Source organism: Sorex fumeus, unplaced genomic scaffold (genome assembly GCF_029834395.1).
Source record: "Sorex fumeus unplaced genomic scaffold, SorFum_2.1 ptg000006l, whole genome shotgun sequence".
Taxonomy (NCBI): Eukaryota; Metazoa; Chordata; class Mammalia; order Eulipotyphla; family Soricidae; genus Sorex; species Sorex fumeus.
In genome coordinates, this window is record NW_026606063.1 from 55,884,117 (window position 1) to 55,910,110 (window position 25,994).

The 25,994-nt window shown below is 35.7% G+C and overlaps 1 protein-coding gene across 4 annotated transcripts in view; it reads left to right on the plus strand.

Annotated features, from left to right (window-relative positions):
• Positions 1 to 25,994, plus strand: part of RTN4 (reticulon 4) — a 63,925-nt gene that overhangs the window by 19,068 nt on the left and 18,863 nt on the right. For 2 of the 4 annotated variants that reach the window (XM_056129894.1, XM_056129905.1), the window contains exon 3: positions 214 to 2,604. The exons of 1 other annotated variant lie outside the window; for it this stretch is intronic. In XM_056129894.1, coding sequence (XP_055985869.1) covers positions 214 to 2,604 — 2,391 coding nt within the window. Of the gene's footprint in view, positions 1 to 213; positions 2,605 to 10,100; positions 10,323 to 25,994 lie in introns of those variants that run through there. One more of the 4 variants, XM_056129924.1, reaches the window with a different exon arrangement.

Consider the following 25,994-nt stretch of genomic DNA (forward strand, 5'->3'; position numbering starts at 1 on the left):
GTCTTTGCATAGCATATAATTATCTCTAGTCATGCTCATATTTTATTGACAGTCTTAATAATGATTCAAGTCTATTTAATATACATTAAATATTGCTAATATTTAATTTTAGTTCATAACTCCTTATTAGCATATTTTTGATCTGTTATAAAACTTGGATTAACTCTGCGAACACTGGCATTCTCTAACTTTCCTTTCTGTCCGTGGTCACAGAAAAAATTATGGACTTGAAGGAGCAGCCAGGTAATACTGTTTCCACTGGCCAAGAGGATTTTCCACCTGTCCTGCTTGAAACTGCTGCTTCTCTTCCTTCTCTGTCTCACTTCTCATCTGCTCCTTTAAAAGAACATGAATACCTTGGTAATTTACCCACCAAAGGAAAACATCAAGAAACTTCAATTGAAGCATCTAAGGAATTCTCAAAGAAGGCCACAAATCCATTTGTAAATAGGGATATAACTGAGTTTTCAGAATTGGAATATTCAGAAATGGGATCATCACTCATTGACTCTCCAAAAGCAGAATCTGTCAGAATAGTGGCTAACCCTAGGGAAGAAACTGTGAACGGTAGAGATGAAGAGGATTTAGTTAGTAATAACATCCTTTCTAACCAGCAAGCGTCACCTGTAACCCTTACTAAATCATTTAAGGAGGAGGACAAAACTATGTCTTCCGAAAATACAAAGGATAGTTTTAATGTGAAGGGGGTTGTAGCAGAAGCTCCTCTGAGGGAGGAATATGCAGATTTTAAACCATTTGAGCGAGTATGGGAAGTGAAAAGTACTTATAAGGAAGATAGTGAAGTGTTGGCTGTTGGAGGTAATAGAGAGAGTAAGTTGGAAAGTAAAATGGCTCAGAGAGGTTTTGCAGATAGCCTTGAGCAAGAAAATCATGAAAAAGATAGTGAAAGCAGTAATGATGATACTTCTTTCCCCAGTACACCAGAAGCTGTAAAAGATGGCTCAGGAGTATATATTACATGTGCTCCCTTTAACACAACAGCAACTGAAAGTGTATCCACAAACATCTTTCCCTTGTTGGAAGATCATGCTTCAGAAAATAAGACAGATGAAAAAAAAATAGAAGAAAAAAAAGCCCAAATTGTCACAGAGAAGAACACTAGGCCATCAAATCCTTTCCTAATAGCAGCACAGGATTCAGAGTCAGATTATGTCAAAACAGATCATTTATCGAAGGTGACTGAGGAAGCAGTGACAAATATGCCTGAAGGCCTAACTCCAGACTTAGTGCAGGAAGCATGTGAAAGTGAGTTGAATGAAGTGGCAAGTACGAAAATTGCTTTTGAAACAAAAATGGATTTGGTTCAAACATCAGAAGCTGTGCAGGAGTCACTGTATCCTATGGCACAGTTGTGCCCGTCATTTGAAGAATCTGAAGCTACTCCTTCCCCAGTTTTACCTGACATTGTTATGGAAGCACCATTAAATTCTGTAGTTCCTAATGCTGGTGCTTCTGTGGTGCAACCCAGCTCATCACCATTAGAAACTCCTCCTTTAGTTAATTATGAAAGCATGAAACTTGAATCAGAAAATCCCCCACCCTATGAAGAGGCCATGAATGTATCACTAAAAAAGGTATCAGGAATAAAGGAAGAAATTAAAGAGTCGGAAGGTGTTAGTGTAGCTATTCAAGAAACAGAAGCTCCTTACATATCTATTGCTTGCGATTTAATTAAAGAAACAAAGGTTTCTTCTGATCCCATCCCAGATTTCTCTAATTATTCAGAAATAACAAAAGTTGTGCAGCCAGTGCCTGATCATTCTGAACTGGTTGAGGATTCCTCCCCTGATTCTGAACCAGTTGACTTATTTAGTGATGATTCAATATCTGAAGTTCCACAAAAACAAGATGAAAGTTTGGTTCTTGTGAAAGAAAATCTCATTGAAACTTCATCTCAGTCAATGGTAAAAGATGAAAGTAAGGAAAATCTCAGTGCTTCATCACCACACGAGGTGGGAAAGCCATATTTGGAATCCTTTAAGCCCAGTTTAGACACAACAAAAGGTAACTTGCTCCCTGATGATGTTTCAACACTGACCCAAAAAGAGAAAATTTCTTTGCAGATGGAAGATCTCAATATTGCAAACTATTCAAATGATGGCTTATTTATTTCTAAGGAAGCAGAGATAAGAGAGAGTGAAACATTTTCAGATTCATCTCCAATTGAGATTATAGATGAATTCCCTACGTTTGTCAGTTCTAAAACTGACTTTTCTCCTAAATTAGCTTCAGAATACACTGAAGTAGAAGTATCCCACAAGGGTGATATTTCTAATGTCCATGATGAAGTTGGGTCATTGCCTTGCTCAGAATTACCCCATGACCTTTCTGTCAAGAATGTACAACCTAAAGATGAAGATAAAGCCCATGTATCAGATGAATTCTCCAAAGATAGGCCTGTTACTTCAAAGGTGCCTGTACTGCCTCCAGATGTTTCTGCTTTGCCCACTCAAACTGATGTAGGCAGTGTAGTTAAACCCAAAGTTCTTGTGAAAGAAGCTGAGAAAAAACTTTCTTCTGATACAGAAAAAGAGAACAGATCACCATCTGCTATATTTTCAGCAGAGCTCAGTAAAACTTCAGGTAATCCATCCATACATTGTATTTTGCTTTCTTGCCACCGTTTTAACTTAGCATGGAACATTCCAACACATTTGTGTGTGTAGTATTATAGACTCTAGAATACTTGTTAATAAGAATTCTTTTTTTAAAACTCAGTTTCTTATACTTTTTCTTTACCTTTTGCACTCACCACTTAATCTTAACTTTTTTCTTTTCTTTTTTTTTTTTTTTTTGCTTTTTGGGTCACACCTGGCGATGCACAGGGGTTACTCCTGGCTTTGCACTCAGGAATGGCAGTGCTCAGGGGACCATATGGGATGCTGGGAATTGAACCCGGGTCGACCGCGTGCAAGGCAGATGCCCTACCCGCTGTGCAATTGCTCCAGCCCCCTTAATTTTAACTTTTGCATACAATTGTTCAGTCATTTTTATAATGCACAGGAAGACGTTTATTATAATTGATTTCAGTGTCTATTTCTTTTCTTTTGCTTCACTGTTTCCTGATGGCATGAAAGGCAACAAGTATTAAAACAAAATTTAGATATTTGACTTTTGTTTCCTACAAATCAGTTCATTTAAAAATTTTAACCAAAGACCATTTCTGAAGATTGTATCTTTTAGTATAATGTAGTGTTTTCCAGTGATAGGCTAAGTTAAATGAATATAGAAAATCAGACATTTTGTTGAAAAGTTGAGGTAATTGAGGAATGTTATGAATTATTCTGAAAAGTATCCTTATTTTTGGTTTCTTCATTTCTCAGACACATGGTATGCACATTTTGTAAAAATGTAACATTCTAAATTAGTTGTAATTGTTATGATTTGCATTTACTGACAATACTTATTATTGGAGGTGGACATCAGTAAATGGAAGACAGACTTGTTTAGAAAGTGTTGCCATAAAATAAGGAGTTTGTAAACATTGAGAAAATGGGGTGAGAATGGAAGATTTGGTGTTTGATATGCTATGGTAAGGGGAGAAGTTGAAGATGACTCTAGCACCTGGTCTATTGGTATGCACAAATAAAATGGATGGCAGTATGAGAAACCAAGTTAGGGAACTTGAGAAAAAAGTGCACTTAAGGGCAGATGAAAAAAAAAATCAGCTTTGAATATGTTGGTGTATGGTACTTAGGAGAACAGGAGGCCTTTGGCTTATGTTTCTGTTCTCCATGGGCTTAGGGTTTATGATTAAAGCCCCTGCAAGTGCCTGGAATTCCTGAGAGCACACCCATGGAGCTTGGGGCCCTCGGGGCACCTGTGGACCATGTGCTGTAGGGAATTGAACTAGGGTTGGCCATATGCAATATGTATACATGCATAGGAATAGTATACACACACCTTATCCCCTGTATTATTCTCTGGTCCACAATGATTTTTCAGTTCCAACACTCCACACTTATGCGAGGGATTAATTATAAAGTAATTATCAGTATGGATCCATAAATGTCTTATTTTTATCCTCTTCGCTTATAATTTATTGCTGTACTTAAAAAACTATTTCATACCATGTTCTGGATTTAGAGATCACCATTCAAGTTGGCAAGGTGGACCTGTAGCTATCTTTTATTTTTGGAATAGGGTGGGGATGAAAAGGAAAGGACTTTTTACCTTGTAGCTTAATGAAATGTTATAGAATTATGTTATGCCTACTCTGCCCAGCCGTGATATTAACCATTTCTCTAGATTCCTAATTGTGTTTAGTGGTTAATGGTATTAGAGATTAAGAGATAGGTGATAAGCTGTACAGCTGTGGTTTTTCCAATTCAGTACTGTAATCAGATAACCTGCAAATGTTTATGTACATACAAACAAATTGGTGTTAGCAATAAGCTTAGAAATATGAACTCAAACAGATACTTTTATTCAAACTTATTTGTTGAAGACTCTCCTTTCATATTTATTTGTTCCTTCTCTTCCATGCAGCTGGGCTCTTAACATCACTAAAATTTTTCTCATTTCTTTAGTTCCTTTGTACTTCTTAGAATTGTTTTAGATACTTTATAATAGTATAATGAATGAAAATGAATGGATACAGGATTTATTTGCAAATTCCCTTCCTCTAACCTTGCTTAAGATTAAATGCATATCGTTAAATAACATTTTTTTCCTTTCACCGTCCGTGTTTCTGCATATTTGGAAGAGTCTTGATTTTTATTTGCTTTGTGTTTTTCTTCTAATTTCTTAATAATTAGGAGGCTTTTTTAAGAATTAATTATATCCTTCTAATCTATTTTCAGTCATTATGTATACTTTATGACTTTATGTAAAAAACTGTAATTTTACTGTAAATGGGATCATGATCTACATTTTATTTTTAGCTTTTAAAAACATTAAGTGATTCCGTGTATAATAACCTGAATTTCCTCTTCTTTATATTTTTGTGCATAGACTTTGTAATGCTTAGAGTTCTTTGGTATGGTTGCATTACAAATAGTTTGCTGTTACTTGCTTATTTATCGATATAGATATGTTTTTACATATTACTACTTTCATATAAATTTTTTGCAGTAAAATTCCAAGTATGATAATTTTTAGTGTTTTCACCAAAAATGACTGCCAGAAAAGTCATACTAATTTTCACACCTTACTTTGTAAGAAAACACCCATTATTTTGTTGCCATCAACAGTTTACAACATCCATGTGTATGACAGTAAGTTTTGTTTCTGAGGCATAGAGTCACCTACTATGATTTATTTATTGTTTCCTTCCTGAGTTTATCTATTCAATATTTTTTATTAATAAATTAATAAACAATTACCAATTTTATAGCTTAACATGGTATTCTAAATTTTGATTATTAGTGAAGATCAACATGCTCTGTATATTTATTGTCTACTTCTTTTGTAAATTACCTGTTCATATCCTTTTCCCACTTTATTTGTTTTTTTATTTGGGGGGACCCAAACTTGGCAGTGCTTGGGAGTTACACTGGCTCTTCCCTCAGGAATTACTCTTGGCACTACTTGGGGGATCATATGGGATGTCTGGAATTAATTGAACTTGGGTTGGCCATTTGCAAGGCAAGTGCCTTACCCATTGTACTATCTCTCCAGCCCCCTTTTGTTCATTTTAAAATTAAGTTGTCCATTTTTTTCTTATCCAAATGATATAAGTGCTTGTAATATTTTGCCTCGTCTTCTTTTCCTTCAATTTTGTGTGCATTTTAAACCTTACTTTACATTTTATTTACTTATATCAATTCTACATTTAATTTTGATCTGCTGAAAACTGAATTTTAAAATTTTAGTCATAGATCGTTTTATCCCACATACCTTTGTAGTAGGAGTCCACAGCTCCATTGCCTTCCTAGCATACGGATTCATTTGCCTAGTTTTAGGTAAGAGTCCTATAGTAGAGCCAGAAAACTCAAAATAAAGTTTTTTGCCTGATTGTGTGCCATCGATCTAGCAGTCAACTATACTATGAGTGTTGGTGCCACCTAGTGTTGTAGGTAGAAAGAGAGGTTGTTAGAATGCTACAGGATTGCCATATGGAATAATAAATTCATCTTAGTAGAGAAACTGAATTGTGATTATTTTCTTGGTACTGACAAATGCCTTTAAAATAACTTTGATCACTTCTTGGCCTTTTAGCTAAGATCAAGTGTAAAATAACTTTAGAAAAAATGTTGACTGCAAAAGAAAAATGACCAGAATAGAAAACCCACAAATTGGAAGAAAATAGTTGCCTACCACCATGTAACAAAAGGGATAATTTCCAAGATACATAGAACACTTGTAAAATCCTAACAAGAGAGCAGTTTTGAATTTGAGTCAAATGGTTGAATCATACTTTTAAACATTATGAAATAACTAATAATTTCTCCAAACCTGTGAAATGTAAGAGTTTTAAAAAGTCTGTTCAGAGCCCGTTAACTGTAATGTTTATAGTTCCAAATTCAAAAATGCCTTGGATGTGTATATATATATCATATATATATACACACACACATTTATTTGGTTTTTTATTGTAAGAGGTACCATTTATTTTGTTTTCCTTGAGGCATGTTATTTTCTTATATATTCATAAGGATAGAAAATTTTAATTTAAGAGACATATGAAATTGTTCATAGACTTAAGTGCTTTTTCTTTTTTCCCATTTAAGTTTGTGTTATTTTTAAATTTTATTTTTAAGTTTGTGTTATTTTTTCTTAAGGGAAAAATAGGTAACACTGAAGTGCTATAATTTAGTCCATAAGAGGGCATTATATTACAGCATATGATATTAACAGAAATGTGTAGTACTTTTCAGTCATGAGACCTTTAGTTTATATCTTTTGTAGAACTCAGAATAATTACATCTTGAAATGTATTTATTTATTTGGTTTTGGGGCCATACTTGGCATTGCTGTTTTAGGGCTACTTTTGGCTCTGTGCTTGAGGCACTGTATGTGGTGCCTGGGATCAAATTGGTGTCAGCTGTGTGCATGGCAAGTGCTTTAACCCCCTGCATTATGCTTCTGGTCACTCAAATACATTCATAATTGCAGTTAATATTTATTTAAAAAACTGCCACTCTGTTGCTGAAACGTTTCTGCTAAGAATGGTATACAAGCAACTCCCGACATTCAAGAGGTCACTCTTTCCCCCACTTTATTTCTCTTGATCTATAAACATTTTAAAGGAAACAAAGTAAAACAAAACATAGAATTGGTCTGGTGTTCGTGTAGAAAAAAGTAAAAGGCCCTCCCGTTGGTCATCGATTTGCTCGAGCGGGCCCAGTAACGTCTCCGTTGGAGACTTTGTTGTTACTGTGCCTGGCATATCGAATATGCCACGGGGAGCTTGCCCGGCTCTGCCATAAGGGCGGGATACTCTTGGTAGCTTGCCGGGCTCCCCAAGAGGGGCGGAGGAATCGAACTCGGGTCGGCCATGTTGGCTGAGTGCAAGGCAAATGCCTTACCCGCTGTGCTATTGCTCCGGCCCATTTTCATGTAGAAAAATGAAGAGAAATGGAAAAGGAAGAATAATATTTTAGGAGCGTTTCCAGGACAGATTTACAGCTTTCATATTGCTGCCTATTCTAAGATATAATTCCCTGCTACCTGGAAATCAACCAGCTAGGTAAAATTCAGAATTTTACAATACTCATCAAAAGACTAAGAGAATGATTTTTGTTGTTTCAGTAGAAATTATATCATTTTCCTACAGTGAGAAAATGAATTAAGATATGAAACGAAAAAGTGTGCTTGTTTTTTAGCAAGGGTTGTCTTTTGGAGAGGAGTTAGAGATATTTATAAAGAGATTTTATTCTTGTTGAGTTGTTCTGAGTATATGGAGATTGAGGAGTGGAAACTTGATAAACATGAATTTGAGCAGTTTATTTTAAACTTTATGTAAAGCTGATTTTAATTTCAGGAAGAGAAAAATCACCTTTTACTGCCGTATATACAAGATACCACTGTTGAGTTTAAAGTTCAGCAGGCACTGTTTTATGTGCATTGTGAATAAAAGTAGTTTTAGCCTCTTTTGGAAGCCTTTACTTTTGGGCGGGGATAGGGTTGGATGGAGTTTCCACACCTTGTGGTACTAAGAGGGAATACTAGGCTCTGAAAAATTGTTTTGCTTTATATGCTTGAAATTAGACACTGTGTGGTAAGAAAGCATCTTAATTACGCAGATTATTAATAGTCAGGTTATTTCCAATACTAAGAATTTTGCAACACACAATTTCCTAGCAAGTTCGAGAAAATATATTCTTTTCTTTGTAGCTTACAGTTTTTATAAGCATGTGCATTTATTTACAGGTTACATATCTCAAAACTGTATTTACTCCTGGCTTGGCTCTGCTCAAGAGTCACACCTGATGGTGCGTGAGGAAATGTATATGATGCTGGGAACTGAACCAGGCAGACAGCGGGCATATGCAAGATGAGCACCACAATCCCTGTACTATCTTTCCAGTCCAAAGAAGTCTTTACTTTTCAGGGAAAGTAGGTTACCGTCCCAAATTAAGTACATTGCAAATTGGGATATATCTACTCTATCTGAATATTACTGTTGAAAAAACTTTAGTTTTTTAAAACAAAATGTGGCATTTGAAGGAAAACTAAATGAAGACAATTTTATCCAATTTATAGCTTAATTTGCTTGTTAATTGGAGTTTAATGTGAAGCAAAACCTATAAACTATCTGTACATTAAAAATTTTTTTTCTCAGATAGAGAATAAAAGAACAGTATTTCAGGGTTATTGTCTAGAATTTAATGGCTTAATGTATGGACTTTTTAATGTGTCAGGTACCTTGTCATTTTAGTTTTCTTATTTTAAATAGATGTAATAACTATTGAGTGCTCAAATTTTATATTATGCAAGGGTCTAGTAAGTAGATATAAAGTTAAATATTAACTCATGGTGAGACTACTAGACTTTAAAAATTGTTTTGCTTTCTATGCTTGAAATTAGGCATGTATGGTAAGAAAATATCTTAATTAGACAAATTGTTACTATTCAGATTACTTCCAATGCTAAGAATTTTGCAGCACACAATTTTCTAGCAAGTTCCAGAAAATATACTCACTTCATTCTAGTTGTACAGTTTTTTAAAAGTATGTGTATTTGTATACAGGCTACATATCTTATAACTTTTTATCATACACATTTAAAAATATGTTAGCTGATTTATTTCATCTTGCCTTTTCTATTTATTTAAATGGGTTGCATCAGTCAGGCTGGTTGTAGACTTTTGATTAGTACATAATAATCTGCCTGGAGTGAATGCCAGTTTTATGAAGTTAAACATAAATATTAGAATTTACTATATAGACTTGTTTTGTATTTATTAGTAAAATTTTAATGTGCCGTTATGTCATTTTTCCAAGGCAGATGATATAATTAGCACATGAATATTTCTCTACGAGCTAAGAATCTATAAATAACACCTGCAGTCTTGCTGAATAAATATTAATTGAAAGATTGAGATGGAGCAGGTGATGAGTAAAAACAAGTGTATATTTGTAAATTTCTGCATTTCTGTAGTGTAAGAGAAAATATAGCAGATTACATTAGAATGAGATTGTTGAAACTGATTCAAACTTTTTCTTTTGAAGTAGAAAGTGTTCTATAAACATTAATGATTTGACTTTGTGATTCTCTTTATATATCTTCAGAGGAGTGCAAAATGCTTTAAACCTTAATAAACTTACTTGAGAAAGAGACCCAGCATTGCCTGGGCTTGAAACTTAAGGTAATACCCTTTGGGTTAGTCCATTTTTATCTTCTTAGGTAGTCACTGATTTTAGTTAGGGTTTTAAATGAAAGTGAAATCTAGCAGCATAATTTATAATTCAGCCATCTGTTCAAAAAAAATCTTGCATGACTAAGTGCATTTCAGATAAATTTAGTGGTTAACTATACTGAAAGAGCCACTCTTTTTTTGGTAAACTGCCATTCCCCCTGCAAAAGTAGCTCTACTTGGCATGAGCAACAAGCAAAAGACTAGAACAATAAACAGATAGAAGGAAGGCGGTGGTGCCGAGTATTAGTAGCCTAGTTACAGATTGCGCTGCGTCAGGCTGCTCCACACCCAGAAAACGTCAGGTGACTTCAGCCCTGCTGCAGTTGTGCAGTAGAGGAGACACTGCAGACTTCGGTTGAGGAAACGGATATTTCATGTCTCAGGGGGTAGATTTTATGCAGCTACAGCTTTTCTTTTGGTATGCATAATTGATAATTGCATCTGGAGGGCAAATCGTAACAAGACATGGACGGTCAGAAGAAAAATTGGAAGGACAAGGGTATATTTGCTTTAAATCTTCTATTCATTTTGTTTTTTGAATTGTGACCGGTAATATGTTTCTGTGTGAATCAGCTTTGCAGTTTAGATGCATTTTGGATTGGAAATGAGCCTACGAAAGGTTAAGAGTAAGGGATTGGAGTAGCAATTTTATAAGTGTCTTTACATTTAGTTGTATGCTACAAAATGTCATCCTCTTCGTTTTCACTGCCATTCAATGTGGTTTTTGCAGTCCTATCATTGCTTAGATTCTATTTTTTTAATCTTGCACATTTGTTAGCAGACTAGTTCTAACATTACATTTGCTGATTCCATTGCTGTGATAGATCCTAATTCCATAATGACTTTTTTATGACTGTTTTCTAAGCTGACTTGATGTAGTTAAAATTTTATTGAGGTTTGTAGATACCAAGTTACTGCATTTGCAGTAAGTTAATGTTCTTATCCATAAATATGAGTGAACAGTTAAAGAGATTAAATTTTGCATATCTTTAATTGTTGAAATGTATACACAGTAGTTTTATATACAAGTCTATATTTAAGTCACTAACCTTTGTCCTTGTAATAACCAATCAGAGATCTTGATCCCCTTTCCTCCCCCTTGAAAACCCAGATCTTTTCAAGTCTCAGTAGATTGTTGTGTAAGAATTTAAGCCTGTAAATGATAAAATATTGACTGTAATGAATATTTTAAAAGCTATTTTTAAAATGAGATGGCTAATGTACCATTTGAGAAAAGAGAGAAGATGGGAGTCAATATATCTGACCACATAATAAATCAGCTTAAACAGTATTAAAGCTATTTTTAAGTAAAGGAAAAACTCCAACAAGAAATTTTTTTATCTGGTTATATTCAAGTTTTATATATCTGAAAATATTGTTTTTCTTGTACAGCAGATTTGTTCACGAGATAGCGATATAACTCTAAAAAATATTTGGAGCTAATTACAGTAACCTTCATATCATACCATAAAAAAATGTGTTTAATAATGAAAAGTGGGACTGTGTCGGAGTTTTTGTGTTCACATTAAAACAGTGGGAAGGTTTATAGGTACGACCTAAAGAATGAAAACACTACAGTTGGGATTTTCACCTTTTGTGGATTCAGTGATGAGATGGATGTTTAATTTCTCCAGCTTTCTGACCATTAATAATTAACAAGGTGAAAGACCAATTTATATACCAGTTCTTGATAAGTAAAGATGATAGCAGTGATAACACAATCACACAGGCTTTAAAAATAGGTTAGAAGTCACAAAACCTACTGTGCAACATCTTAAGTTCTTTATTTGCCAAATTAATTTAGGGAAATAATGAGGTAGAGTATTAGTATAGTATACTAATATACTATAAGTATAGTCCATATATACTAGTATAGTCTAGTACATACTAGAGATGTATTTTGGTTATTTTTAGGCATTAAATATAGAATCAAATTTAGTTATGTTTCTGGGGAGCCTCACTTGTATATAAGCAGAATGGCCTAGTATGTTTTTTTGCTTGGTAAAACTAGTATCTATTCTGATTTTTTTGAACTTTAATATTATCAACAGCTAATATTAATGTAAGTTATAGATTTTTGACATGGAAATCACGGAAAAATTAAAATCATGTGATCTTTTTGAAGGGTAACAATAGGGGTAAGAATCTCATTTAGGCTCTAGGCATATTTTGAATAAGATATTTTTTATTACACCTATTTTATTACTCCCCAAGTACCATTGTTGAAGCACTTCTAGACATACAGAGGTACTGACATGTCAGTATACTAGAAGTGAGAAATGCTCAGATTTCAGCAATTTTAAAAGTTTTTTTTTTTTTGGTATTAACTTGCTTTATCTTTAGGCTAAGACTAGTATTTATATTCTTTAATACAGTTTTCATTTTGGATTTTCATTTAATTTTAGCAGGATACTTCTACCAAATGAAATTTACAAAGTACTTGGTTGTTGGGGTTATATTAAAAGTCTTGAGTAAAAACAAAAGGTTTTGAAGAATTTTAGACAGGAATGGGTAGGTTTTGGGGTGATGAGAAGGAGGTAACCATTAAACAAGGAATAATCAGGGCAATGGTTAAAGCTTCCTAGACAGAATAGACTAGATACAGACAGGTTGGTAATTGAAAGATATGATTGGTGTGGTCAAAGAATATATCTAGGTCAGGTTTCCCAAAACTTTGCAGAAGATGAGGTTATCCTAGTCCTTAAAAATTCAGATTTCTATGATTCTAATGAAGACTACAAAAATCAGAATTTACAGGGTAAAGGTCCAGCAATATGTATATTAAGCGTTTTATTGCAACATGTGCTTCGTGTTATAGTCTGGAAAATGTAGAAAACATTGATCTAGTGTTTAAAGTTTCTGCTGACACATTTTAATTTTGGCTACAGTGTTAAACTTGCCCTTTTGGTGCTTCATTTCCTCATTTTTATAACTTCTAGAGTTCTGGATTTGAGGTTCTCAGGTTTCATAAAAAGAAACCTAGGACTAGGTTATAAAAACTAGTGAGTGGGAGTTGGATTTTTATCATAAAGGAGTAGGGACTTTTCAGAGTTTTAAAGTACATGTTGATAAAAAGGTAGCAAATTTGAAAATCTAGACTGGGGTTCTGTCTAAGATAAATTTGGGAACTTAGAGGTGCAACAGTTAGGATGACATAGTTGTGCCCAGATTTAAAGCAAAGAGTGCCTGAATGTGGCCTGAACTGAAGATAAAATCAGATAACAGATCTGAAAATCTTAAGGAAGGAATTCTTGACACCTGACATAGATTTGTGGGACATAGATTTGTGAGGGCAGGAACTCTTAAGGACAATGTGAAATTTTCATCATTGCAAAACACTGGAAATTCTAGTACTTTATTTATATCAGTGAGCTAAAGTAGAAATGATGCCAAGACTGGTTTAGAAATTCCAACTTTGAAGTGATGGTAGAGGTAAAATGGCTTTAAAACTCAGAGAAATGATAGGTTTCGTGATATAGAATTGGGAATTGAATGAATTAACATGGAAATCACTGAAAATCTAAAGTCATGATGATTTTTTTGAAGGGGTAAGGATCTCATTTAGGTTCTAGGCATAGAATGGATACTGTGAAGAAAATTGCAGAGAAAATTAATCATAGGAATCTCAAAACCTGCCTTTTAGGGTATGTGCGACTACAGAAAGAATTTAGAATTTACCACTGTGGCTTGTGTTGTTTCTACTTATATTAAGGCTGGGGGAGAATTTTTTTTAATAGGGAATTAATGTTTAAAAGACAGAAAAGATGGAAAAGAAAATTGAAAAATGGTGTGAACTGTGTTAAATTGTTAAGACTACTTTATATGTAACACTGCCCATTATTACTAAATGCTCTTTGGGTTTGGCAGTTAACTATAGGTAACCTTTGTGAGAAGTTTCTGTAAGGTAAGGACTTACATTTTAAGCACTAAAATATGTCAGTACCTCAAGACTGGCATTTGGATCATTTCTAGAGCATACCTCCTCACAGATTTTTATTAGGATTCTTGAAACTTTGTTAAACCTCTTTCAACTTATTAGTAAAGTTTAAGTTATTGAACTGAGTGCAGGTGTATACACATACTGTCATATTCTGGGGGTGGGGGTTGGCTCTTCCTGATTCCCTTTAGGAAGCCCTGGAAATGCCCAAAATGCCCATAAAGGGAATGGGTAACATTAATTTGTTGTGAGATCTACTGATTGGAGGAAGTCACCTGCTTTCTCTAAACTTAACTAAAACCCTGTGTTAATGCATTCCAGACCAGAAGTTCCCAGATTTATTTGACCTAGTGCCCCCTTTTCAGAAAAAAAAAAATTACTCAATACTCTTAAAAATCTGCCTCACTGGGGGAAATACTGTTCTGGATGTTGGTTTGGTAATGCCACATTTATATATGTGTTTTGTAGGAAATTCAGAAAATAGTGTAGACTAAAATCACCATTTCATACAAAGGTTATGGTTTTCTTTTTAATGGTGTGTGTCTATGTTGGGATAGTGATCTGATGCATTTTGTTCTGTGGTCATTATTAACCCACTAAGTGGAGACATTTCCTTTCTATTTAAAAATATTTCACATCATTTTAATAACTAGTACTCTAAGCATGTATTATTAATCTTATATAGTTAAATATTCAGGTTAACTCTTTAGAGCTTTTGTAAGCATAAGCAATGCTAGAATGAATAAAATTGAATGTAAATTGTATACTTATAAATATTTATAAAGTTCTGGATTATACTATTTGGGCATTTGTTTCATGTTTCATAACTGCATCTCAGAAAGATTGTATGAATTATTAATTTGAGCGACATGTGGGATACCTGTCCTGAACACAGCTATGATTGAATAGTACATATGTATTTCTGGTTTTTATAACCCTTCCTAAAATGGGTATTTTGGAGTCAATTTTAAAATAGACATTACCTAGTGAGAATTTATATAAAGAATATAATATGTTACATTAAATAATTTATATTAAAATATAAGGAATATATATTAAAGAAGGGCTGGAGTGATAGCACAGTGGTAGGGCGTTTGCCTTGCACGCAGCCAACATGGCCGACCCAAGTTCGAATCCTCTGCCCCTCTTGGAGAGCCTGGCAAGCTACCGAGAGTATCTCGCCCGCATGGCAGAGCCTGGCAAGCTCCCCGTGACGTATTCGATATGCCAGACACAGTAACAACAAAGTCTCCAATGGAGACGTTACTGGGCCCGCTCGAGCAAATCGATGAACAATGGGAGGGTCTTTACCTTTTATATTAAAGAAATATTTTGTCCTGTATATGGTTTGAAATCCTGTATGAGTAAGTAATAATTAGAGCAATGAAGGTGATATTGTTTCTTTTTTCTTTAATTTATCCAATAGAGTATTTATAATTCAGCAGAACTCTTATTTTTTTTCCAATTATACCCTATTTCACAGCCTAATCTTCTTAGAATTCCCACTCTACCCCCCTTTTTGATGCCAGGTTGAACCTTGATTCCCTGTTTGCAAGCAAGGCATGTGGATTTTACCAAGGAACCATATTCCCACCCCTCAGACTAGTCCCACGTGTGACTGGAGTCATAGCAGTTAAGGCTTTTACTTTTTTTTTTTAATTGTTTGCATTTACTTTCAAAAAGCATCCCATGGATTAACCCTTTCATAATTCCATTACCCAGAGATTTCTCACATCTGTCACATTGAAGGGATTCTTTCCTAATTTTCTCTAAGTTCTGAACAAAACAAACACTGTCCTCGTTGTTCATCGATTTGCTTGAGTGGGCCCAGTAACATCTCCTTTTTTTTTTTTTTTGAGACTACTTGTTACTGTGTCTGGCATATTGAGTATGTCACGGGTAGCTTGCCAGGCTTTGCCCTATGGGTGAGATACTCTTGGTAGCTTACTGGGCTCTCAGAGAGGGGTGGAAGAATCGAACCTGGCTCGTCAGGGCTGGCTGCGTGGAAGGCAACTGCCCTACAGCTGTGCAATTGTTCCAGCCAGGCGTGGTACTGAGCGCCTGTAGTCCCAGCTACTGGGGAGGCTGACGGAGCATCCGTCCAAGAGTTCTGGGCTGTAGTGCGCTATGCCGATTGGGAGTTCGTACTATGTTTGGCATCATTATAGTGACCCTCTGGGAGCAGAGAACCACCAGGTTGCCTAAGGAGGGGTGAACTGGCCCAGGTCGGAAACGGAGCAGGTCAAAACTATCGTGCTGATCAGTTCTGAACAAAATTTAGGTTTAAATCAAGGGTTCTTTGAATAAGCTCTTTGAATGAACATAAGATGAATTGAGTTTTTGGACTTTGAAGGTGTGAGATTTTGTCACACATTTGGTAGCACAAAATGGCATCTTTTATAGTTGAATTCCATCATGAATCATTCATAATGTCCTTATACAAAAACTTTATTGACTTTCCTAGTGATTATCTTTTGAGGTCAGACACTCTCTTTTGAAGTACCTATCAGGCTTTGAATCAAACAACATTAATCTTAGAAAAATCTGACTCTGTTAGGAAGATTTGCAAATTAATACAATAATAATTACAAAATAACAATTATTAATACATGCTACATAGCACTATAACATATAATAGAACTAGTTTTAGGTTGACTATTTTCAGAGTGGCGGGACAATTTAGGTAGCTTCTTCAAGTAAAACTTACAATTTACTTTTCAAAAACCTTTTTTGTGGGTCTGGTAATCAGCAGAGCTTGACAGGACGCTGGTGGTCAGCACATGGGAGAAACCCAATGATCTGAACTTGATAGCCAGGCTCTTCTTTTAAGGCAGCTTCTACCAGCCATTCACTAGCCTTCAGTATTTTTAGGACTAGCCAGTTCAACTTGTCTTGACCTCTTTTTCCTATACTATTTTTCCAGTCCTGTGACTTGCAGTTTAAAAGGAACAAGATTTCACTCCTATGTTGAATATTACTGCAATTTATTGGTGTGCATATATATATATATATATATATATATATATATATATAAAATAACTGCTTGTGGTGTTAACAAATTGCTTTTCAGATAATTTTAAGTTAGGGTTGAAACCATTTGGCAATCCCAAATAGAATTTTTTTTTTCTTTTTGGGTCACACCCAGCAATGCTCAGGGGTTACTCCTGGCTTTGCACTCAGAAATTACTCCTGGCGGTGCTTCGGGTACCATATGGGATGCCGGGGATCAAACCCGGGTTGACCATGTGCAAGGCAAACACCCTACCCACTGTGCTGTCACTTCGGCCCCCCAAATAGAATTTAAAGCAAACTTCAGTTGTGATAAATGATCTTAAATACAAAGTGCAGTACAAAATGTGTTCTGATGGAAAGAGTGAGGCCTTTAGGGTGAGATTTCAGTCTTAATCAGTAACCTTGCAGAATTTTATTCTTCTTAATTTCAGTTCCCTCCTATAAAAATGCAGATAATACAGAGGTTTGATTAGCGATGATATATATAAATGATATAAAAGTGATATATAGAGTGATATATATTAGTGATAACATGTATTTATATATAAATACATGGGCTGGAGCCATAACACAGTGGGTAGGGCATTTGCCTTGCACGCAGCCAAAATGGCCGTCCAGAGTTCGATTCTTCCGCCCGTCTAGGAGAGCCTGGCAAGCTAGCGAGAGTATCTTGCCTGCACGGCAAAGCCTGGCAAGCTCCCCGTGACGTATTCAATATGCCAAACACAGTATCAAGTCTGAAAATGTTACTGGGCCCGCTTGAGCAAATCGATGAACAACAGGAGGTCAATGATACAGTGACAATGATATAAATACATATAATAATAGTGCCATAGAATAGGGGATTTACAAAATTATAGAAAAATCAGCTATAGAATTTATGCTAGTTTTGTATAAAATTTTCCTGAGATGTGTGTGGTTGCAATTGGCTGAGGAGATGGCTAGGGGAGGTGCTGGCTGGAAGGTATTTTTGGTTGAGAAACTCTGTAGTAATATTAGAAGTTTATCAACCTGAAACTCTGGAAACCTAACTTGCTCTGCTCTGAATAGTAGCTGGAGTTTAGCAATGTTTTGAGTGAAAGATGAATTTCCCCTAGGGGAAAAATCCAGAGTTAGGTTAAACATTGCATCTGTTAATTGATTGCCTGCCTTTGTTTTTTTAGGCATTACCTTTATTTAGTTCTTTGTGCAACAAGCTGGTCTGTGTTAAATCTATCCTTTCAGTTTTAACTGGCTTCTTGGGTAGCTATCATTTTTTTTTTTTAATTTTATACCTGGGAAACTAGGTCAAATGATCTAGTCAAGCTCATACTAATGTTTATACTGTGGGAAGAAACAACTCAAGTTCCTTTTACATATTTGCTGAAAGTTATGTTTCCATTTTGCACAGTTTTTTTTCCCCTACACCTTCTGTCATTTACAGGCTAAGTGACTGCCTACTTTGAGGACGTACTTAACTGGTTCCAAATGATCACCTCCGAATTCTAGTCACTTTTCCTGGAAGTTGGGAAGAACTTAAGGAGCTCGATTCTTACTAAATATGTAATTGTTCATATCAGTTTATATTTGTTGATTTCCAAATTCATTGCCCTTATTAATTGACTTTATTGAAGAGAACTTAATATTTGCTTTTGCTTAGGAAGTAGGCACTTTACTACCAACTGTTTGTACAGCTGTTCTCAGTAATTTAAGGACTAGCTAGTTTAACTTTTTCTCATACACAGAGGATTTTTAAAATTGAAACTTGACTTCAGGAAATGCAAGGAAGAACTTCAGTAAGAATTTGCTTTGAGGCTCAGTGTAATTGGATAAGGCCTTGCATGTAAGGCATTCGTGCCAGCACTATTTTTAGCCATGACGGTTTATGGCAGATGACACTTTAATGATTACCAAATGTAGGTAACCCTTCTTCTTAATCTGCATTGGGTCAGAAGAAGTTTTTATTTTGAAGTAATGATTGCAGTATACTGAATTACTTTAAATTAAAAATTTAGTTTGATATGAAACTATTTCTCTGTATGTAAAATGGGAATTTTTCTCGTTTTTATTTTAAAAGCAAAAGTGGGTAGGAGAACAGGGAGTATGTAGCACTGGCCTCCCATTATTCATCGATTTGCTTGAGCGGGCATCAGTAACTTATCACAAAAGATTGTGAGACTTGTTGTTACTGTTTTGGGCATATTGAATACATCATGGGTAGCTTGCCAGGATTTGCTGTGCAGGCGAGATACGTTCGATAGCTTGCCGGGCTCTCTGAGAGTGGCGGAGAAATCGAACTTGGGTCGGCCGTGTACAAGGCAAATACCCTACCCGCTGTGCTATCGCTCCAGCCAGGAAGTATCTCTTAAATCTAAAATTAGCCTCAGATCTTTAAAAGAATATTTCATGAACTTTTTGAAGAAGAGTAAAGTTGAAGCTAGAGTAGGTACCTTGAATTATTAATACTTTATCTCCATTGTTGGAGAGAATACAGCAGGTAGGGCGCTTGCCTTGCACATGGCCGACCCATGTTTAATTCCCAGCATTCCATGTGGTCCCCCAAGCATGCCAGGAATAATTCCTAAGTACAGATCCAGGAGCAACACCTGAGCATCACTGAATGTGGCCTCAAAAACAAAACAAAACAACCCCCCCAATAAAAAAAAAAACTTTATTCCCAATGTGTAGTACAGAAGGAATTCTAAGGAACTATGGAAAGTTAAACTTTCTCTGTGCAAATTCTTTGTCTTAGTTTGTTTCAAGAGTAAAAGGATCATAAAACTCTTCATAATAGAATTAATAAAGTGATTCCAGGGACTACCAAAGTCAAGAACCTTGTTGTTCTTATATAAAGATATTCTTTATTTTCAAATGAAAGTTAGTGAAAAAGTTTTTATTCCTCAGTAATCTTACTACTATTCAGCTAGGGCAGCAAATTTTAATGAGACAGATACAAAACTTAATAAGTCATTCAGGGCCTCGAAGGGGAAGACAGTATTTGTCATTTTATAAATCAACTGAAATTATTACTATTAGCAATTGAATAAAGGTAGATGAAATTAAACCCAGAATCTCATACGTACTCTATCACTGTGTTATATCCCTGGCCCCATCAAAGTATAATTTTTGTTTTGGGACCACACCTGGCACTACTCAGGGCATACATCTGGCTTTGTGATCAGGGATCAATCCTGGCAGGACTCGGAACATGTGGAGTGCCAGAGATTGAACTTGTGCAAGGCAAGTACCCTACCTGCTGTTATCTCTTCAGCCTCAGAAAGTTTTTAAGTAAACATGGTAAAACAAACACAGAAATGTTTAAAGGAAAACTAAGAAGAATTTGTGCATGCTTTACACTGGTATAAAGCATGCATTTATTTTAATCTTACACAAAAAGTTTTTTCTCTCTATAGTGGGTTTTTTGTTTTGTTTGTTTGTCTGCCTTTGGGCTACACCCAAGTTTATATAATGGTCTTTTGGGTCTGGCATCTTCATTTGTCAAGTGGTGCTGGTGAGGGGCCTACTTCAGGCTCTGTGCTGAGGGTTTGCTTGGCAGACTCTGTGGTGTGTGTTAGGGGTGTGGTACTGGACATGGAACCTGGGCCTCCCTCATCTTGGATGCTTCCCATGTGCCCAGCCTGTTTTGCTATCTTCTCCTGCCTGAAACATAGATTAAAACAAGTATTTTTAGTTAATTAAAAAAACAAATTCATTTTTGTATACTCAAAAACATTTTGGAGCCATTATCATTACCTAATGCAGTATATTTTCATTATCACTTAAAAAATACCCATACTCACTAATTCCCTGTCTGCATTTAGCAACCATTAATCTGCTTTCGTTTATTTATTTATAGTTACTATTTTATTGATTGGGATTCTGTGCCACTAATCTCCTTTTGGTCTCTGTAGAGTTAAGGTCTAGAGTACAAAAGCCCATGGATTGTATGATAAGAAAATTTTTATCATGGTATCTTAGAAGTTGTACCATTTTACAAGTTAGCTTATTATTCTATATCATATTTAGCATTTGGTATTGTCTGAATTTGGGTAGTTCAACAAATGTTTGTTGATTTCTTGTTCTCTCTCCCTAGCCAACTTATTTGATTTTGCAGATGAATGTGTGCCAAATTTGCCAAAAATGAAACCAAAAACCTCTAGTTAGCAGGGTTTTTTTCCTTTCTCAATAGATATATACATAAGTGATGCCAACTCTGTTCTTGTCAGAGAATGTTTTGATTTTTCCCATCACTTCCATTTTCATATGAATTCTATAGTTGGTTTATGAATTATTGCTAAAAGGAGCTAGGATCTCGATCAAAACTGCCCTGAATCAATTTTAAAAGTATTAGTATCTTAACATATGCTGCTTTTAACTCAGAAACTTGGGATGTCTTTCCTATGTTTCTCTATCTTTAGGTTATCTTTATTTTTGCTTGAAGACTGCACCCAGAGGTGCCCAGAGGCTCCTATGCTGAGGCATGTCAGTCTGCTCTTCATTCCACGCTGGACTGGGAGCTGGGGCTTCCAGTTACAAAGCATGTGCTTCTGCTCTTTGCACTATATCCCCAGTCTTTGTTTTTAACTCTTTCAACAGTTCATGATTCTAGGTCTACTAATTTTTCAACCATTGTTATTATTTCATGAGTTTTAATGTAATTCTAGAAATTTATTTTTTTTGTTTTCCTCTAAAATTTACCAATTTTTATTGAGGCACCATAATTTACAAAGTTTTTTATGATTTTCAGGCACAGTGTTCCATTCCAGCAGCAGTCCACCAGTGTCCACTTCCTTCCACCAATGGCCCCAGTTTTCCTCCTACTCCTCAACCTCCTCTATGATTGGCACGTTCTCCCCTCCCCACTCAGCCAACTCTTTTAGGCACTGTGGTTTATAATACTGTTACTGATACAGTTTCATCAATATAACACTTTACCATGTAGCAGCACGCCCCCCCCCTTCGGCTCCTTTCCGCCACTGCTGTCAACTTGTCCCCCCCCCCCCCCCCCCCCCCCCCGCAGTATGCTTCCTACTGAAGACTGGTTCTCACGGTCTTCGTTTTTCTTGCCTTTGCCTTTGCCTTTGCCTTTGGACATTGGTTATTCACCTCCTATGTTTCTTTATATCCTGCATAGGAGAGAACATCTATCTCTCCATCTCCCTCCCTTCACTCAGCATGATACTCAGCTCCACCCACATAGCAGCAAATTTTATGATTTCATCTTTTCTTATAGTTGGCCATATAGTATTCCATTGTGTATATGTGTACCATGATTTTTTTACCCAGTCATCTGCTCATGGGCTTGTGGGTTGTTTCCAGATTTTGGCTGTTAATTGTGCTACAATGAACATAGGAGTGTAAATGTCTTTTCTGCATTGTGTTTTGGGCCCTTGGCGTGTATTCTAAGAAGTGGAATTACTAGATCATATTCTAGAAGGTCACTTTGTAGTTTTTTGAGGAGTATCTGTATTATTTTCCAGTGACATTCCCACCAACAATGAGTGAAGGTATCTTTTTTTTTCGTGCATTCATGCCAACACTGGTTGTTTTTGTTCTTTTTGCTGTGTCTAGTCTGGTGTCCAGATTTGATTTTGATTTGTATTTCCCTGATGATTAGTGATTTAGGGCATTTTTAAAAATATACCTTTGCCCATTTGTCTATTGTCTTTGAGGAAGTTCATGTTCATGTATTCTTTAGTTAGATTTTTTTCTTACTTCTTGTAAAGTTCCATATTTGCTTGTTTTTAATAGGTGGTAGGGATTAAACTTGGGGCCTCACATATACTAAGAGTGTACTCTACTACTAATCTACTGTACTCTACTAGCAGATCCTCCAGCTTTGGAATTATTTTCTTAATTTTTTCATGTATTTTGTAACATTTCTAAATTTATTTGTGTTTGTAGGGTTTTTTTTGTAGCTTTCTTAGGATTTTCAAAATACATTGTCAAATTGACTAGTAATTGTGATAGCTTAATATCTTTCTTTACATTGGGTTGTTTTTTATTTCTTACCTAATGTCTCTGCCTTATATTTTTCAGAACACTTCATTATAGATCACAAGATTAGACATTATTGTTCTGTTCCTGTCTTAGGGGCAAAGCTCTTAAGTTTTTCACCATTAAGTATGATATTAGCTATGAAGTTTTTGTGTATACTTATTAGTTTGAGGGACAATTCCTTTTATTCTCAGTTTGTTGAATATTTTATAATATGTTGAATTTTTTATGATAAAATTTTTTTTGTTAAGTGTCCTTTTTGTGTCTATTGTGATGATTATGTGGTTTTATCCTTATTTCCATTAGTTGTATTATATAACAAGGCTCTTATATGTGCTTTGGCTATATAGTGGGACTATTAACATAATTTTACACAATTCTTAGCAGCTTGCATATGTAATTTTCAGAACTCTTCTATTTATTGAAAAAACCTAGGAACCATGATATTAGAGAAAAGGAAGTAGGTTAGGATTTACTTGTAGTTGTTTATCTTAAATTAACTAGAGTATTGCTGGACCTTAAACATGACTATTTTTCTATCAATAGTTTTAGAAAAATTAACCCGCCAAAATTAGAATTTGTCAACTTATTAAGAATTTTGTTAGCTGGATCCAATTATTTATTTCCCTCATTTCCCTCCCTGCTATTGCTATTGTGATGATTGGGGAGGGGAATCATATATGTCTTGGTGATGATGCTCAAACACTTGGCTGGGGTGCTCGTTGGGGTTCACACTCTATTAGTCTGATTCTTGCACATGTGCCCCCTAGGAGTTATTGCATCTTTAGTTGTGATGCTCTTGCACATTCTGGTCACAGGAGAAATTGGTGTGATGCTCACACAGTTCTTCCTAAAGGCAACACTCCTGACTGAGGTGCTTACACATTGAGTTACAGTGCTCATTAGGGATCACACCCCCTATTTGTGTTCACACACCACTTGACTGCCAAGCAGCTGGGACTTGTAGTACCTAGGATCACAAACAGAAGAGCTGCCACAAATTGTGCTCAATGCATGCAGGGTTACAGGGGCTGGGACTCAGCCTCACACTTGCAAGGCAAGCCACTGAATAATCTCCCTGATTCCCCAGATAGTTGTTAAGTTAATAGGCAATGTATTCTTTTTTTGTTTGTTTGTTTGGGAAGTCTACAGGGAAAACTGAGCACATTTTATAAATCTTTAGTGGTATCAGAAAGGAATAAAAAGGGCTGTGCTTTTTCTAAGTATGGCTTATACTTGGAAAGTGCCATTATTTCAGATGGCAGTAGAAGAGAATAGAGAAGTTAAATTTGCTTCTAACCCTACTCTAATAAAACTTTTTAATAGATATCCTTAATAAGCTTAATCATATATAACTTATTTAAAGAGAAATTATACTATGCATTTTTAGGGTTTTGTTTTAATTTATTATGGACAAATGTCCATACAGCTCTGCCTCTCTATTCTTAATTCTTTTTAATAGATACATTCTAAATTTACTTAACCAGATTCATGTGGTTTTTATGAGATGTTTACTTCATTAATTATACTTTTCTACTATGGGAAAATGCCTGCCACGTACATTGAAATAGAGCTTTTAGCTCCTCTTTTTCCTTCAACTATAGCTGAAATATCTATATTAAAATTTACACCTTTATTAATTGTTAAGTATTGATTTTAGATTTTCTAAAATTGCCTTCATGAGTTATCATATCAGTAATAATCTTCCCATATTTTTTACTATTCATTATGCATGCAAATGTGTAACATTTTGAAGACCTTGAATGTGCTGAGCTGTCAATGTGGCATCATCAGTAGAAAATATGAGTTTTGAAGTGATTTGGATCCAGTCATATAAAGTCTGGGTGTCACTTTCTAATATAGTGCCTGTCTCACGTGGGCTTTAATAATTGAAAGAGATGGGACTGGAGTGATAGCATAGTGGGTAGGGCGTTTGCCTTGCATGCGGCCGACCGAGGTTCAATTACCAGCATCCCATATGGTCCCCTGAGCACTGCCAGGAGTAATTCCTGAGTGTAGAATCAGGGTTAATATCTGCTTTGCCAGGTGTGATCCCCCCCAAAGAAAATTTTTTAAAAAATTCAAAGAGATAATAATATGTAGTGTACAAACAATGTTTGACAAATGTAATTTTTATTTTTCACAAAGTGTTTACATTTCCCTAAGGGTTTTTCCATTTCTAAATTCTCATGACAGTGTAAGATTTATTTTGTAACTTTATTGACATTATTTTTATGTGTCTCAGAGTTAGACAGGGGCTTAAAAGTTTGTTCTCTGAGCCAGAGAGATAGTATAGCAAGTAAGGCGCTTGCCTTGTGCGCGGCCAATCAGGGATCAATCTCTGGCATTTCATATGGTCCACCAAGCATTGCCAGGAGTGATTCCTGAGTGCAGAGCCAAAAGGAACACCTGAGTGTAGCTGGGTGTGGCCCAACCCCTCAACCCCCATACACACACATGAAAATTAGTTCCTCATTTTTCTGATTCATTCTACCGATCAAGTTTCTTGAACAGTATCAGGTTAGTTGTTTACAGATTTTCACAAAACTATTAGCATTAATGCTATCTGTTTATTGTGGTTATTATGTTATTTGGACAGCATGGTGGACACATGACTAAGTTATGGTCATTTCTTAGTTGTGTTAGCATCTTTGCACAATAGAAACTCTGCGCCAGGCTGTGGGGAGGATGAGAGCCCTCACCACCCCCCAGGGACCCAGCCCTGGTAGCCGACCTCCACTACCCAACCACCGTCACACTCCAGGCCATTTTGCGGCCGCGCGACACATTATAAGATACTTCCTACCCATTTTCCACAATTATTGCACCATATCTGATGGGGTTCAGACAGTAGGCAGCAAATCACAGAAAGAAATATACACATATATGCCTCTCAGAGAGCCCAGCAAGCTAACGAGAGTATCCCGTCCGCACGGGTAGAGCCTGGCAAGCTCCCCGTGGTGTATTCGATATACCAAATACATTAACGACAACAGGTCTCATTCCCTGACCCTGAAAGAGCCTCCAGTTATTGGAAAAGATGAGTAAGGAGAGGCTGCTAAAATCTCAGGGCTGGGAGAAATAGAGATGTTACTGGCGCCCTAGAATAATTCGATCAACGGGATGACTGATACAGTAGAAACTAGTTGAATAGAGCAAAACTGATAGTTGTTTTATTGGCAGGATTGACATAAATTTTAAATGGGAAAGATGAATAAAGAGTTGAAATTAGAATTTAATAAAACA